Source organism: Saccopteryx leptura, chromosome 2 (assembly GCF_036850995.1).
Source record: "Saccopteryx leptura isolate mSacLep1 chromosome 2, mSacLep1_pri_phased_curated, whole genome shotgun sequence".
Taxonomy (NCBI): Eukaryota; Metazoa; Chordata; class Mammalia; order Chiroptera; family Emballonuridae; genus Saccopteryx; species Saccopteryx leptura.
The window spans coordinates 293,592,014-293,608,807 of NC_089504.1; the positions used below are offsets into that span (position 1 = coordinate 293,592,014).

Here is a 16,794-nt window from a genome sequence, read left to right on the forward strand (position 1 = left end):
CAGAGAATCTCAAGGTGGCAGAAAAGTTGGTTTTGTCTGGGTTGGGCTGCGAGAGGCCTCAGATGAAGAACACACAGTTTGTTGGTGTTTTCAGTTTCAATTATGCAGAGTTGAGCACTAAAAATAAGGCAGACAGCTTGTGGTTGAGCAGGTGACAGGCCCTCTAAAGGTAGGTGGCAGAGCACAGAGGAACCAGCTTCCTCGCGTCACTTTTTCTATTCCAAGATGTCGTCCTTCTTCTCTTTTTTCAAGGGTAGGTCAGCCCTTGATCTTTTGGGTCTCTGAACATAGGCCTGTTGTTGTTCTTATTTCTTCCGTCACCCAAGAAACATGCAAGTATTTAGTAAGCTTTTCTGAGTGTTTTCACTATTTATTTCTCACTGAAATACAAGATGAAATTATGGAGTAGTATAGGAATTAACACACACACATATTTTAAAAAACTATTGTTTTTTCATCAATGTGCAGAATACTTGAGCTAATGAGTAACATATTCAGTCTTTGTGTTATTTGTGGGTGGGGGAGAAAGGGATTGGAACACTGGGAGTGGTGTGAAGAAGGATGTTAGATCTCATCTATTTCAATTAAATATCTGATAAGCTAGGACACATCACTTATAAACACATAGTATGTATACTCTTCTTGCTATGCAACCTATATTCATACTGCTTTTATATGTAAACCAATTGCTTTAAACAATTTCCTTTTTATTCTTCCATTCTAATACCATCATTATTTCAGATGACCATTATTTCAAATTACAGATTTGAGAGAAATTAGGAAGTTGTAGCTAGCACGATCTGATCTGGTACTTGGTTATGTTAGGGCAGGGAAATAAGGGGAAAACAGTGTTTAAAAAATAGCTCTGTGAATACCATTGACCAAGGTATAGACCACAGTTGGAGAAATGAGCAGGGACAGAAGAGAAGAGGGGATGAATTTTAGGGAATGTTGATTTTGATTTGCTAAAGACTTATTCACATAGAGTTGAAACTTAAAAAAATATATATTTTATTGATTTTTTTAGCCAGGAAGGAAAGGAGAGAGAAACATTGATTTATTGTGCCTCTTATTTATGCATCCATTGGTTGGTTCTTTTATGTGCCCTGACTGGGGATCAAACCCGCAACCTTGGTGTACTGGGAGGATGCTCTAACCAACTGAGCCACCTGGCCAGGGCCTACAGTTGAAACTTTGAATCTATAGGCAGGACAGGAATGAGGGCTAGGTTAATGAATCTATACGTTGTACTCCTGGAGGTAACTGAACTGGATTACAGAACCAGAATGGGTCGCTGGTCCTAAAGAGAATCCAGAGAAGACAGCATCCCAGAGAGAGGCCCAGGAAGCAAGAGGCTGAGTTAGTGAGCTAAATGAGGGTCTCCTGTTTTGACCCTTAGAAAAATTACCAGTGAGGACACATCCCCTGACTTCTAATCCAAATCCATCATTCTGAAGTCTAAGAAATAAATTGTAATATACTGTACTTCTTATTCTCCTTTCGTTACCTTATTTGTTATCAGATTCAGATCATATCTTTGAAATATCTTTACAGTTGAAACAACCCCCTTTGGCTCACTTTTTATTTCCACTGGCCTTCATTCTTGTTAACCAGTGGGAAAGAAAGTATTCTTGATGAAGTCACTTGCTATAATTCAGAGGTAACAGTTTAAAACTTGTGGCACTCATAACAGTGATCATATTAAAAGGCTTAAGAAGGATGTGTGTTGTCATTTTAAAAGGCGTAGATGGCAGAGTCCTCAGTGTCTTTTGGTCATAGGGCTGACTTCCGTAGGTATGGCATTTCTGATTTCAACAGTCCTTAAGGAGACGCTTACGATACCTTTCCAGACAAGAGTAAGAATGTCATGCCTTACGAGTGAAGAGAACCTGAAGGCTGTGAAAAACCACTGTCTTAATTGAGGGTGTTTAATGCAGAGAAGGTACAGACAAAGACCAGAGGTATTTTCTAGTACAAGACTGTTGCACAGAGATGTGATTAGACTTCACTTTGTTTGAGTTGCAAAGAGCAAAATATGGTGAACAAGTGAAGATTATAAGGAAGTAGATTTTAGATAATAGTGAAGGAAGTCTTTGAATAATTAAGTCATCTCAAACTGAAATAAACTGTCTTTTGAGGCTGTTCTCCTATTGCAGGAAGTACTCATGCTTAATCTCCTTGGCCTGTTCTTGGGGATGCTGGGTGTTGAATGTTTCTACCTGAATTCATCATGTTATCAGGTTGGGCCAAAAGACCTCTATGAGTCCGTGTAACTTCAAATTCCATGAGTCTGTGAGTGTTTGGTTTTAGCATGAACATACTCATTGGTAGAAAGAACACAATTGAACTTGTACTTGAGGAGGCAGGAGTTTAATATGTCAGAGACAGTCATCCTGAAAAAATGCTGTTAAGATAAGGAACTTTAGATTTAGATGTAATAGCTGTAGCAGATTAAGATGACTGAGATAATATGCCATGGTCCCCGGTATCAGCCTGCTATCGGCTCACCTTGTCACACTTTTTTTGAAGTGGAAAAGGCCTAATTCCTCTTCCCCTCTCCATTTATTTAGAACCATGATTTATTGAACTATTAGTTCAAATAAATTATGTACCTATGATTTTAATATTTATATTCCATTGCATCTGCATGTAATTGTTTTTCCACTTTGCTGTGTGTATAGTCCACTCTTCTTTACCACTCCCAACCTCTAAACTATATAGTTGAGTCCATGTCATTTTATTTTCAGTTCTTTTGGAGCTACACTCACCATAAGCTTTTTTTCTTTCTAAAGTTTTATTTTATTGATTTAAGAGAGAAGACGGGGGAGAAAGAGAGAGACAGAGAGACAGAGAGACAGAGACAGGAACATCGATCTGTTCCTGTATGTGCCCTGACCAGGGGTCAAGCCGGCAATCTCTGTTCTTCCAGATGACGCTCCAACAAACCGAGCTATCTGGCCAGGGTACCATAAGCTTTAAAACACATAAGAAGCCCTTTGAAGGAATGCATTTTAGATTTTGTTCAGTCTTATTTTTAAAATATTGGTAATAACAATTGATTAAATTAAATTGATTTAAGCATTTAATTCATTCAACATTTATAGTATACTTGTTTATATAATAACTTCCTTGTGTTTATAATATAATATTATGAAATTTTATACATCTGCTTATTCGTCTGTTAAAAATGCTCTGATTATTATCTCAACATATTTTTTGGACAATGAGATTTTAATCTGTTTAAGAACATTAGACAAAGCAGGTAGGTTTTCTTAAAGGTCATTCGGCTTGGGACTTTTTTCTTTTTGGATCAGTGAAGAAGTAAAATTCCAAAGCCTCAGAGCTTCCTGAAAGCTGCCTTATCTTTGGTTTTTAAAGGTTACATTTGGGAAGCATTGTAGATTTCCACATTTTTCTGAGCCTCTGGGAAATAGAGACCCAGAGTTTTTTACTTTTTCCAGAGAGTTTGGTCTCAGGTTGCTAAAGATTTCATAAGCCAGAATACACATAGGTCATCTGAAATAATGATGGTATTAGAATGGAAGAATAAAAATGAAATTGTTTAAAGCAATTGGTTTACATATAAAAGCAGTATGAATATAGGTTGCATAGCAAGAAGAGTATACATACTATGTGGTTTATAAGTGATGTGTCCTAGCTTATCAGATATTTAATTGAAATAGATGAGATCTAACATGCAAAAGCCCTAGAATTTAAGCACAAAGAAAGCTGCTTATTCTCCTTTCTATAAAAAATAAGTTTATTTTACACTGATTATGTTTCATGAGGTTTTATAAGGATATCTGCCAAGTGCTCTCATTTATATTAGTCTTCTATGAAGTAAGCAATTAAAGCAGGGGTAATCAACCTTTTTATACATACCGCCCACTTTTGTATCTCTGTTAGTAGTAAAATTTTCCAACTGCCCACAGTTCCACAGTAATTGTGATTTATAAAGTAGGGAAGTAACTTTACTTTTTAAATTTATAAAGCAGAGTTACAGCAAGTTAAAGCATATAATAATAATTACTTACCAAGTACTTTATGTTGGATTTTCGCTAAGTTTGGCAGAATAAATCTTTATAAAACAACTTACTATAGTTAAATCTTTTTATTTATACTTTGGTTGCTCTGCTACCACCTGCCATGAAAGCTGGAACGCCCATTAGTGGGCGGTAAGGACCAGGTTGACTACCACTGAGTTAAAGTATGGATAACAAATAGAAAGTGTATTTGATGATTAGTTTGTGCACTTACACATTTCTTTGCCTAGGTTAGTAAAATATTTGAGGTGGCTTATAAGAGTACATTTTTAAAATAATTAAAACGGAATAATGAAAATATAGGTAGACTAGGAGATTCAAACTCAGGGAAAATCAAAATGTACAAACTTAGACTGTAGGGTCAAACCCACTTATTCAATTTTGTCTGTAAATTTGAGTCAATATGAAGCATTTTCTTTAATATGGTTTTTGTTATCCATAAGGGAAAATAATAATATACAGCTTCTTGGAGGAGGCAGTATTTTTCCTTATATTTAGTCTGGAAACATTTTTTTTTTTTTGCATGGATTTTCACTTAGGGATTATAGAATAGATACTGCTCTCGACAGCCTCCCTCTGATAAGTTTATAGCAGGTTTTAAAAGAAGGTGCTTATTGCAATAGCACTTAATAATAGCAAGTGCAGCTAAGCGTTTGATATATGCCAGGCACTCTGCCTTACAGGCACGATTTCGTTTCCACACCCACCTCATGCTGTAGGTATTGTTTTTGTTCCCGTTTCACAGATGAAGAAGCTGACAAAGATTAACTTGTTCAGAATCCACATCTCTAGGGGTGGACCTGGCCACCATAGTTTCAGATTCTGTGCTTTTAATAACTTCTCCAGTGCAAGGTACCGTTTAATATTAGTATTTCTGCTCCAGAGAACCTAATGAGAGTCTTTTTATGATCAGGAAGGATTCACATACTTGGACTTTTAGATAACAATAATATCCCTATTTTTTTGATCACCTTGGAGTACACAGAACTTAATACTTTATTTGAAAGTTCATTAGTAACTTTGACAAGCTAATTTCATCCTCATGAACATTACTAAATTATTTTGTTACTTCTCTGTTAAAAGCATTTAACTATTGAGATAATATATTTATTTGCTTGATTACAGACTGATGGGAAAGAATATCTGTCTTTAATGGTTTGAATGATTGGTTGTCTTATAGAGGAGTTGAGTTGACTACAATAGGAGGGACTTGGACTAGTTATAAATTACCTAACAACAGATTAATGTTCAAAATGAAGAATAACTTAGTAATGAACCATCACCAAGACTAGAATGTGTTCCCTGTTCTCGAAGTTTTGGGGGGAGGGCTGAGCATTGCATTTGGCTTTCTATACTAGGTGGGATATTAATTTAGCTGAAATGTGACATCCTTTCCAACTCTGGATTTTAACATCCTGTTTCCAACTGAATATCTATCCCTGAGATCCACTTTGTGTTTTAATAAGTAAAATTAAACTAACGTTTTCTTCTTATATCATTCATAATTCTGAAGATCAAATAAATATTATATATTAAAGTACTTTGAAAGTTGCTAATATTATAATTGCAAAAATTAATGAATTCTTTCAATAAAAAAGTATTTTTTATTTGTATTTATTTAATAACCACATACCAACTGAGTGGCTATTACATGACACATAGTTTTCCAATTATTACTATATAATTTACTTTTATTACTCTTAGATTTTTCTCTGTTAATCAGCATTCAATTATTTTATTCCCCAACTGTCTGAGATAAGTGAAACTCTCAAAGTTTTAAATTTGAGTAATGCCAACGGGTAAAATATTATAGCATTTTCAATTAAATGGAAATTCTATTTACCTGAATCTTTATCTTTCTTCTTCAGCAAGAATAAGATTGGAAAGAGATTGCTTCTCACCATTCATGTCCTTCTTTAGAAAAATAGTAAAAAATAAGAAGTATTGATCCTGTAAGACAGTAATTTATGAGTAGGACATATTGTATTTAAATTCATCATCTAGAACTTTTTTTTTCTTTGATTCTCTTGCTTAATTCGTGTTGTCACCATTAACTCAAATCCAATGCCTTGTAAAGGCTTTTCTACGATTCCCTTCCTCCAGTCTAAGTGCCCTTCAGAGTGGATATGAAGACTTGGCTCTATTGTTTAGACTTTGTGCAGAGTCAGAGTACAGAATTTTAGAGCCAAACACAGCCTCTGGAAGCACCCAGCTCAGGGCCCTCCTTTCCCATCAAAGGAATGAGGTCCATCCCCAGTCACACCAGCTCGGCAGCCTTTGAGTCAGAATTATGACCTTTTGTTTTGTAGTTGCATGATTATTTCATTGGTATGTTTGGTTTTCTCAGCTAGAGAATGTGTTGCAGGGCAAAGCTTTTTTCTTTATCTGAGACCCATCTGCAGGCCTGTGTTCAGGTAGGCCCCCTGGAGTGCCTGCAGCCAGTTTTTCAGGAGCCGACGCCAGCGGTGTGCGACTCGACTATACTTTGGTCTATTGCTATTTTTAAAGTGTCTTCCCCTTTCATTTTAATATCTAAAACATATTATGTATTCACCTATTAGTACAACTGATTAGCATTATGTATAATTCAGGTTTTGTATTCTCATAGTTGAGGTGACACGGAGACAGAACTAAATATCTCTGTATTAATTAGTGATTAGATAAAATTGCATTTTCTGATTACTTGGAATAAAGTGACAAGGTGATGAGAAGCAAGGTCTGTATCTCAATATTTGATAGGCTTTTCTAAGTTTTCTCTAAATTGCTTAGTGCAGAAGCACTTACTTAGAAACAGTGACCTACATGTAACCTGGCCACATAAGATAATGACAGACCCTTAGCCCCACACCACCCAAATTGAGTCTTCTGAGGTTGGGACCTTTGCATTTTTATGTTTCAAGAGCCTATGAGGAAAAAAAAATACCAAAAAGAACCATTGGCTTAGAACAGCAGCATTATTGAGATGATGAAGTCTCCCTTTTTTTTTTTTTTTTTCATTTTTTTTTTTTTTTTTTTCATTTTTCTGAAGCTGGAAACAGGGAGAGACAGTCAGACAGACTCCCGCATGCGCCCGACCGGGATCCACCCGGCACGCCCACCATGGGGCGACGCTCTGCCCACCAGGGGGTGATGCTCTGCCCATCCTGGGCGTCGCCATATTGCTACCAGAGCCACTCTAGCGCCTGGGGCAGAGGCCACAGAGCCATCCCCAGCGCCCGGGCCATCTTTGCTCCAATGGAGCCTTGGCTGTGGGAGGGGAAGAGAGACAGAGAGGAAAGCGCGGCGGAGGGGTGGAGAAGCAAATGGGCGCTTCTCCTGTGTGCCCTGGCCGGGAATTGAACCCGGGTCCTCCGCACGCTAGGCCGACGCTCTACCGCTGAGCCAACCGGCCAGGGCAAGTCTCCCTTTTAAAAGAAAATTGCTGAGTTGGGGAGGAATGCTTGCTGGATATATATATAGAAATCTTGTAGAGAGGTATAGACTGATTTTATGCATCATTGAAATCATTTGCTTGCCTACAGAATATGTCTTTCAGGCCCACATGGTAATAGAATTACAACCATAACCCCTTTAAACCCAGAAAGGAACCGATTAAACTGGGTCGACTGTAGCCTTTGCTTCTGCAGTTCAGAAGTGACACATCAAACCTACAGTGATCACAGATATCTGCCTTAGAAACTGCCCTTTTGTATTGTAATGAGTAATGGCTGACCTACTGAAAGTTGTGGGAAGGTTGGTTCCGTGGCTGGACATCATGGTGCCGATCTTACAGTTGTCTGTCAATTAAACATTGCTCCCTCTCCATGCATTTCTCCAGTGTAAGATGTAACTGTGCATCATTTATGAGGCTGCCATATAAGTATTTCTTAAATATTAAAGAGATGTTAATAAAATAATGTACATACATTAGAAAGTCATAGAAGAGTCAAGTGGTCACAGAAGTTTAGTTTATAGAGGCAAGAATTGGCAGTAGGCAATTTAAATTTTATACATGGGCTCTCTTCTGAGCTTTGCTTTGGGCTGGGTGCTGTGGATCATGCCACCAGCCCAACACCGGACTTTGAGTCGAGACATTTAGTTTTCAAAGGAAGCCAAGTAGGATAGACTGATGATTGGGCTTTAGTGATCATTATATATCATTTATTATTTCTTGGACATGCTAAGATAGAAAATGGTAGTTTTCCTTTTGTTTTTAATTTGAGAAGGATTCTATAGAGGATCACCTCATTCCAGAATTTCATAGATAAGGAAATTGGAAAAAACCGAAATATATGATTAAGCTGTTTCTTAATAAATATTTAGAGCAGGAAGAACTTTTTATTTTCCTCTTAGTAGAGCGTCACTACTAAATCTTTGTGTATATGGACCACATGGCAGTTTCATTTATTCAGTGGAGAATCGAGAGGGTCCTGTTTAGCACTTGAATATTGGACATGATTCAAATGTAAGTCAAGTGTGTCTAGAGGCTTTATTCATACCTATTTTCTTTTAGTCAGCAATGCCTCATAATGCCCTGGTTTCATGAATTAATTTTAATGGAATTAAACTTGAACAGCTCAAAATTATATAATTAATTTCATTCAGCTTCAATTAAAGTTACTAATTGAATTAAGCCTACTAGCATGACACCTGGCGGCAGTCAGCTACATAACCAGTAACAGCAAGTGATGTTGGGCTCTGCTGACGAGAGATTTCACGTGTGTGAGGGAGTTGGTATAAAAGTCTTTTCTGTTGATAATCAGCGAAAGGTCTTGAATTGACTGTAGCAGTGGAAAGATATCTGCAGTTATTTTAAAAAGTAAAGATTTTAATCGAAACTAGCAGATCTCAGGAAGATTACATTTTCTCTATGATAATGCTGAGTAAATGTTCCATAAATCTAGAACATATTAGTTTAGCCTGCTTCTAATTTATATTTTACTGCTATCCTATTATGGTTATGCTTTCTAAGAATACTTAGCATTGAAGACCTTATTTTTTGGATCTCTTACTCTCTGGATTTAGTCTCAGGTGTGTGTCCATGTATTTTCATGTGTTGAAATGTGCTTCACATCAGAACTTTTTAATTGTTGTGAAACGGTACATGAGAAAATTGTGTTTGTGCAGAGATCTTTCCTTCCACTGGAAATGCTAATACTTGAATTTCGTTCCTTTCCTTGCTCCCATGACTTGGCAACATGGAGCTTCTCTTCCTTCTTTGATTCTTTCTGATTGTGCAGATCCCACTTGGCATGCTTCTCTTCACACTCACTCCTTTGGTGAGCCTAGTCATTTGGATGACTTTAGCAATCAAGTTAAGAAGATGACTGTTTCTATTCATAACTTTATTTGTGGTTTGCAAATTCAAATAGCCAGCACTAAACTTATCCACTAGATCAGGGGTCCCCAAACTATAGCCCGCGGGCCGCATGCGGCCCCCTGAGGCCATTTATCTGCCCCTGTCGCTCTTCCGGAAGGGGCACCTCTTTCATTGGTGGTCAGTGAGCTCAGGATGCATCTGTGCTCCTGGAGTACTGTGTGTGGCGGTGCTGCAAAGTGCGGTGTCACTCACGTACAGTACTACTTCCAGTGACACTGGACGCACGCCTCTTGGCTCTGTAAGCACGTCATATCACTTGTTACGGATAGCATTGACAAATATGGAACCTGACATTAACCATCTCATTAGCCAAAAGCAGGCCCATTGTTCCCATTGAAATACTGGTCAGTTTGTTGATTTAAATTTACTTGGTCTTTATTTTAAATATTGTATTTGTTCCCGTTTTGTTTTTTTACTTTAAAATAAGAAATGTGCAGTGTGCATAGGGATTTGTTCATAGTTGTTGTTTTTTTTGTAGTTCGGCCCTCCAATGATCTGAGGGACAGTGAGTGAACTGGCCCCCTGTGTAAAAAGTTTGGGGACCCCTGCACTAGATTGTAAACTCCAACGAAGACCTGGGCTGTGTGTCCTAATTCATTGTATCCCCACTGTGTAGCTCATTGCCTAAACATCTACTATGTACACATATGTATTTCTCCTGGTCTCCAGGTTTTCTCAATCAAATCCACACTGAGAGAGCCCCACCTCTTCAGTTCCATCTTCTCCAGTATCTGCACCAGCCTCTGGTTATTTTCTCATGTCTACCGCCTTCCCCGTCTTGTTCCTCAGTTGATGAAGCTCTCATCAGCTTCTGCCTGGACGGTGCCAGGTTTCTTTTTCTCCTCCTTTACTCTGTTCTTGCATTCCATTCACAGCACAGTGCTTCTCAAGGATGTAAGTGCAGGGGAATCACCTAAACACGCCTCCCCATTTGTTTTTTTTTTGTTTTTCTTTTTTTTCTGAAGCTGGAAACGGGGAGAGACAGTCAGACAGACTCCCACATGCGCCCGACTGGGATCCACCCGGCATGCCCACCAGGGGCAACGCTCTGCCCACCAGGGGGTGATGCTCTGCCCCTCCAGGGCGTCGCTCTGCTGCGACCAGAGCCACTCTAGCGCCTGGGGCAGAGGCCAAGGAGCCATCCCCAGCACCCGGGCCATCTTTGCTCCAATGGAGCCTTGGCTGCGGGAGGGGAAGAGAGAGACAGAGAGGAAGGAGGGGGCGGGGGTGGAGAAGCAAATGGGCGCTTCTCCTATGTGCCCTGGCTGGGAATCGAACCCGGGTCCCCCGCACGCCAGGCCGACGCTCTACCGCTGAGCCAACCGGCCAGGGCCCCATTTGTTTTTTTAAAAGCCACCCAAATGAGTTAAAGTGAGAGTCATTGTTGTGTACAAATTTATTCATCTTCCTAATGCATGGCTTTGACTAGAGAAGTCATAAAGCTTCAAAAGCTAGTGTTACTTATTTATCGTGCTTTTAAATTAGGTCCAGATTTCTCACCTTGACATTAAAATATCCATTCTCTGTCTCTAGTCAAACCTTTATCGTCTTATCTTCTTGTGTCCCTCTCAAAGTGCTTCTCTCCAGGGTTGGAACCATTGCCAAAGTGCGGGCTGGTAGAGTTTGCCCTGCTGTTCTCCTACCGTGACTTTTAGAGTTCCCAATAATCTTTTAATTATTAATTTTTTTATTGAATTTATTGGGGTGACATTGGTCAATAAAGTCATACAGTTTTCAGGTGCACAACTCCACAATGTATCACAGTGTGTGTTCACCACCCCAAGTCAAGAGACTTCCCACTAATCTTTTTAAGACCATTGAGCACCTTTAGTGCTCGGACCTCTTGTAACATGCATTTTACTATGTGTTATAGTTTACTTTTTGCCTGAGTTATGTTTCTAATAAGCTGTTACTTTTTTTTTTTATTTTTTACTTACTGACTTTCCCCCGAGAACCGGTAAATCCACGTTGAGATCCCTCATCCTAAACACCCTTCCTCTCTGAGAATGTAAAACATACTCCTTGACTGTTTCCCAAATTTCTATGAAGAGCACTGCGTGCCTTTTCAAAACTCGTTCAGATGCAGCCTAACTTGATCTCCACTTCTCACTGGAGTCTCTTCCCGTTTGGTGCTTCCCTGGGGCTGCCACCCTCTACCTTCATGGACCCACTCACTGTCATCCTTGATGTGCCCTTTCCACCTTTCTCTGTCATGGAAGATCACTTGCTGTATTCTGATGATTTGTTTACAGTACTCTTGACAGATTATTTTTACTCTAAACATCTCAGTTTCTTCAAGGCTAGGCATGCAGTAGGTGCTCAATAAATTGTTATTGAGTCAATATGTATTCAGTGGTCAACAGAGCTATTGCTTCCTTTTTCTTAGATCTTGGAAGACTTTGGAGCATTTAGAAAAAAATCTATAAAATAAAAGAAATAGCAAAATATATGTAACATTTAATAATAATAAATATATATGTTTTTTATTCAGAAAAATGTGATAAAGAAAATACTGAAAGAGATATAACTCAAGCCACCAATAGCTGCTTCACACATGGAGAAACACAAGACCAGACCATTTGGGGAAATTGTTCAGCTGATGAACTCATCAGAAGTAAGTACTTTTAAATAAAAATGCAGTGATTTGGGGATATGACTGTGGTAACATGCTATGAGTTCATTGTACCTTAAAATTTTGCTGGAAATCTATTAATAAAGTTTTCAGAGTTCATCTGAAAATGTTTCATGAGAATTTTACAATATAGGGTTAAAACTAGGATACACATAATAAATACTCCATCAGATTTCATTCTTTCTTTAGGAAAGAAGAATTGACCTGTAAATTTTGGACCCAGTTTTCAGGGAGATTTAGACATAAAACTTAATTCCTTCTTGAGCAGTGACTAAGTGCAAGTCAGACAATTCCAAGTGGCCTATGACAGGAGAAAGATGAGGACAGAGCTAACAGATAATAGCTACTACTTTTGCTAATGTCATTCTGGCCCGTTCTTTTAAGCCAGATGATTCCAAACTATTTCTTACAATTCACATTTTTATCACTACTTGGTTTCTTTTCACTTTCTTCCTCTTCTTAAGATTGCTGTGTAAAATAAATGCAAAAAGCTTCGGTATATTTTCATTTTACTCTGGGAGTGTCTGGAAATGCCAGCGTCTTTTGGATGCTCTTCAGAAGGCCGACTTCCCATCAGGTCATCCTCTGGAGCTCAGCTTCCTCTTGTCACTGCGTTCCCCCAGCTGGGTTCAAGATGATTTACCACATAATGAATTATTCTTTGCAGTACGCGTGTAAGTGTGAAGATCACGGTTATGCCACACCTGGAAGAGCATAGGACTAAATATTTTGGAATTCTCATTTGTAGTAACCAAGTTGCTATGTCTTACTCTATTCTCAGAGTAGACAGAGGAGAATTCTTTTCTAGATCAAGCATTTAAAAAAAAATTCTTCAGATCCAACAGCTTCAAAATATAGACCCTTTCTTGTGTTACATATTACATTTACTCTGAATCTTTGAATGTTTCTTTTCCTCTCTAGAATGCCCAATATCTGTCCCTAACTGAAAACCAAATTGAGGAAAGCAGGAAAAAAAAAAGGGAAAAAACCCATAAAATAACAATAAAAATACTACTGAAGGAAATTTCAAGGTTTCAAACAAAAGCTCTAAAAGTGAATGCCTCTTAGTTTAATTTTAGAACTGTTTGGTTTTTTAACACTTTAGTTTCAGGAAAGGAAATTAGGGTCTAGAATTAGGGAGGAGCAAAATTTATATATTTTTTTTCCAAAGAATCAAATAAACATTATTTCAAACAAACATTTATTCCCCAAACATGTATTAGTTTTCTTCTGTCTAAATGCTGACTCTGCTGTGGATGCTGATGTATTTTGTCCGTGATTTCTTACAGCTACAGAGTCAGTGAGAGCTAGGAAGTCTTAGAAACAACTTTATCTCCACATTGGGGATCATAATTATTTTTCTATTTTTCTTCACAGTTACAGAATTATAGTGTGTGTGTTTCATTTAATTGATATAGTTCCCTCCTCTCCTTTTCCAAAGCCCACACTAAGAATACGGGAGTAAGAACTCCTAAGACAAAAACCAGAATACAAGTTCTATTGTATAAGGATTTGAAGAGTCATATTTAATGTGTTAAAATTTTTTTGTGCTATGTGGTGAAGCTCATTTTAGTCACATAATTTATACCATTAAAGAAAATGGATTTAAAATGAACTACTCTCACTGTTGTCTATATTGATTTTGTGGACAGTGATAAAAATACTGTAAATTGCATGAAATTTTTTTTATTGAGATAATGCTGAAGCCTGTACCCATCGGACACTGGAGCATTTGGGAACAATAATCTAGTTTTCTACTAATATGCACTGAAGGAATGTAGAGAGAGAAGAGAGACTTATTACCCCTCTGAGAGGACTGCTGAGAAAAATGGCAGATGAGTGGAAATACAAAAGATGATGGCCGAAGCTGGTCTTGCTGCTCCCGCCTGAAATGTAAACCTGGCAAGAATTTCCAAATGTTTGTGGGTGACATCGAACTCTGAATTCTGTTAACAAATTTCTTCCTTTTTTTTTTTTTAATTAAGTGAGAGGCAGGGAGGCAGAGACAGACTCCCACATGAGCCTTGACCGGGATCCACCCAGCAAGCCCAAGCCTCCTACTAGGCGATGGTCTGTCCATCTGGGCTGCTGCTCTGTTGCTTCACAACCAATCTATTTAAGTGCCTGAGGTGAGGCCATGTAGCCATCCTCAGTGCCTGGGGCCAACTTTTTGCCCGAACCATTCGAGGCATGGTTGCGGGAAGAGAAGAGAAAGATAGATTGGGCAGGGATGAGAGATGAAGAAACAGATGGTCACTTCTGTGTGCCCTGACCGGAAATTGAACCCGGGACTTTCATATGCTGGGTTGACATTTACCGCTGAGGTAACTGTCCAGGGCCAACAAATTTCAAAAACTATACTTTTGTTATTTTCCTGGTCAGAATTTTCCAGACAAAAGCAATATTATTTGGTCTACAGAAAGATTTGATATCTAGATTTGCCGAAATGGAACTTTTTATGTCATTTTTAAACACGACTCAAGCCTGGATAGCATTTGAAAGTTTGATAATTATGATAGCTTTGCTATTCCAGCTGCCTGCTATGAAACTGTACAAAGCTGCCTGAGTTTCTTTCTTTGGCTTTTCTCCTAAAGTAGTTGGCCATCTCCATATGATTTAATGTTTGTCTCTCTTAACCCTGCAGTTAGGGAGATGTGCATTTTTCTTTTGGTTCAACATTTAGCACATTTTTGGGGCCCAGTAAATCTTTTGTAATAACAATAGGCCCTGGAAAGAAGGCTGGCTCAGGGCTCCACGGGGGAGGAAGGGAACATCTGTGTGAGTCAGGATCAGACTGGCTCCCGTTCCAGGAGTCCTGTGGGGCTCCCTGAGCACCATGGCAGAGGCGGACAGCTGGCTCTCATGGAATTGATTTTATTGTTCCCACTGTAGCGTGAGGTTCACTGGATGGAGGGATCAGCAGAAAAATGAGTCCAGCTGGGGTGCGGGAACATTTTCAAATGTACAGCCCACTCTTTTTCCAACTTCCATGGGACAGCTTTGCTGCCTAAGCAAGAAGTGAAGGAGGGTGACTGTTTAATACGACTTCTTTTTCTCTATCTATTCTTGAGAGTGGTTAGTGAGGGCTGACAGCTAACATCTCCTTGTCCCGGATGCCTGCTGCCTTCTTTGTTGGACATTTAAGGCATAATTTATAGGGGACTGTTAGCTGTCAGTATGATGAGGCTGTTTTTACTTTTCTGAGAATAACTGAGCTCTGGAAAGTCAAGGGAGTGGCTGCTTTGGAAATTGTATTCTAATTAAAGGGTGTATTCTCGGGCCTCATAAAGGAGATCCGAGCTGAGAATAATTTCCAAATTATTCTGTGAACTATAACCCTGACCTCAGTGGACCACCCACTGGTGGCTTATACTTGGTTCCTCTTCACACAGAAGTTCGAGCTTTGTCTGCATTACCTGGTCCTTCTAGAAAACATTGCAGGTGACAGTCCTGAGGTACTGGGCTCTGAGGGCCTGGGTTCCAAATTGGTTGCCCTTGAGTTGCTAATTTGTTAGAGAGAATCCTTTCTGGAAGTTATAAATAAAAGCGAAGAAATCCATGTGGAATCAGACATTTTGAAGAAATAGGCCACACACACAAATCTGGTCAGAGAATGTGCATTGTGATTCTTTCTCTTATGAAATTTAAACGAAAAAGATAAGCCTAATCATTGACGTTTGTTAAAAAAGAATAACTAAATCAAATCATTAAAGAAATAGAAACTAAATGGAAGTTTTGTGAAAAAACTTTATAGTTGCAAATTATAATAAGGAAACTTTTATCTTTCATTATGAGTTTTTATTTTTACAGATTACAAAGCTTTCATATTCTGAGAAAATATTTTGCTGTAAAATTTAATTTCTGGAATGGGGATTAAATTTCAGAATTTATAAAGGCATCTTTTAATAGGAACACTAGTTAAGACTGGTTTTTCTTGTCATATTAGCATAGTATATGATACGGTATATTATTACTGCTCACAAAAATTAGCAGATATTTTATCGCTTCATATTCATTTTGAAATACCAATTTTTGTGAGCAGTATAATTTGGAGCTATGTCTTGTTTTAATAATCACTGTGCCTGTGACTTTGACACTCCGAATTAATATTTGTTTTCTATTTAACTAATAATGTGTTTAAACTGATAACAGGCAATAGGCAACAATTTATGTTTTAATTAGACTAGAAAAAGTAAAGAAGTAACATTTTGATCTCAGTCTATGTGGGGATTTCTAGGTAGGAGTGTGTGTGTGTGTGTGTGTGTATTCCTGCACTTCTACTCATAGGCATGCATACTATTTTCCTTTAATTTAGGTCAAATTCTACTATTCTAATTATTTCCTTTAGAGAGAGAGCTTACATTTTCTTTGTTCCTTTTTCTAAAATGCCTCAGGTGTCTAGCTCAGATTTTTTTCTAGGTCTTTCTGAAAATTCTTACTATTTAACTTTATCCTTGGACATTGCTTTTAATATAAACGTCTCCTAATTCAAAATGTCATTACTTAACTGCAGAAATTTTCTTTAGCTTCTCTTCTGAAATAAATTTCCCATTAAATTAAACTATTTTGTTCACCTAATTCTCTCCTTTGTGATTTCATAGAATTCCCATGATCTGAAGCAAAGTTAGAAATGTTCTACTTAAATGGTAATCCCCATTCTATTTAACCCATTTATTCATTTTGAAGAGTTTTTTAGCTCTCATAATACTAAGCACTTCACTGGCGGGAGAATGCGAACCTTCCTTCTCTGAGCCACACAT

At 38.1% G+C, this 16,794-nt stretch overlaps 1 protein-coding gene across 1 annotated transcript in view; it reads left to right on the forward strand.

Moving 5' to 3' along the window:
* Positions 1 to 16,794, forward strand: part of MDFIC (MyoD family inhibitor domain containing) — a 96,678-nt gene that overhangs the window by 11,832 nt on the left and 68,052 nt on the right. Inside the window, exon 3 of the mRNA XM_066362528.1 lies at positions 11,894 to 12,016. Within this exon, the coding sequence (XP_066218625.1) occupies positions 11,894 to 12,016 (123 nt within the window). The remainder of the gene's footprint in view (positions 1 to 11,893; positions 12,017 to 16,794) is intronic.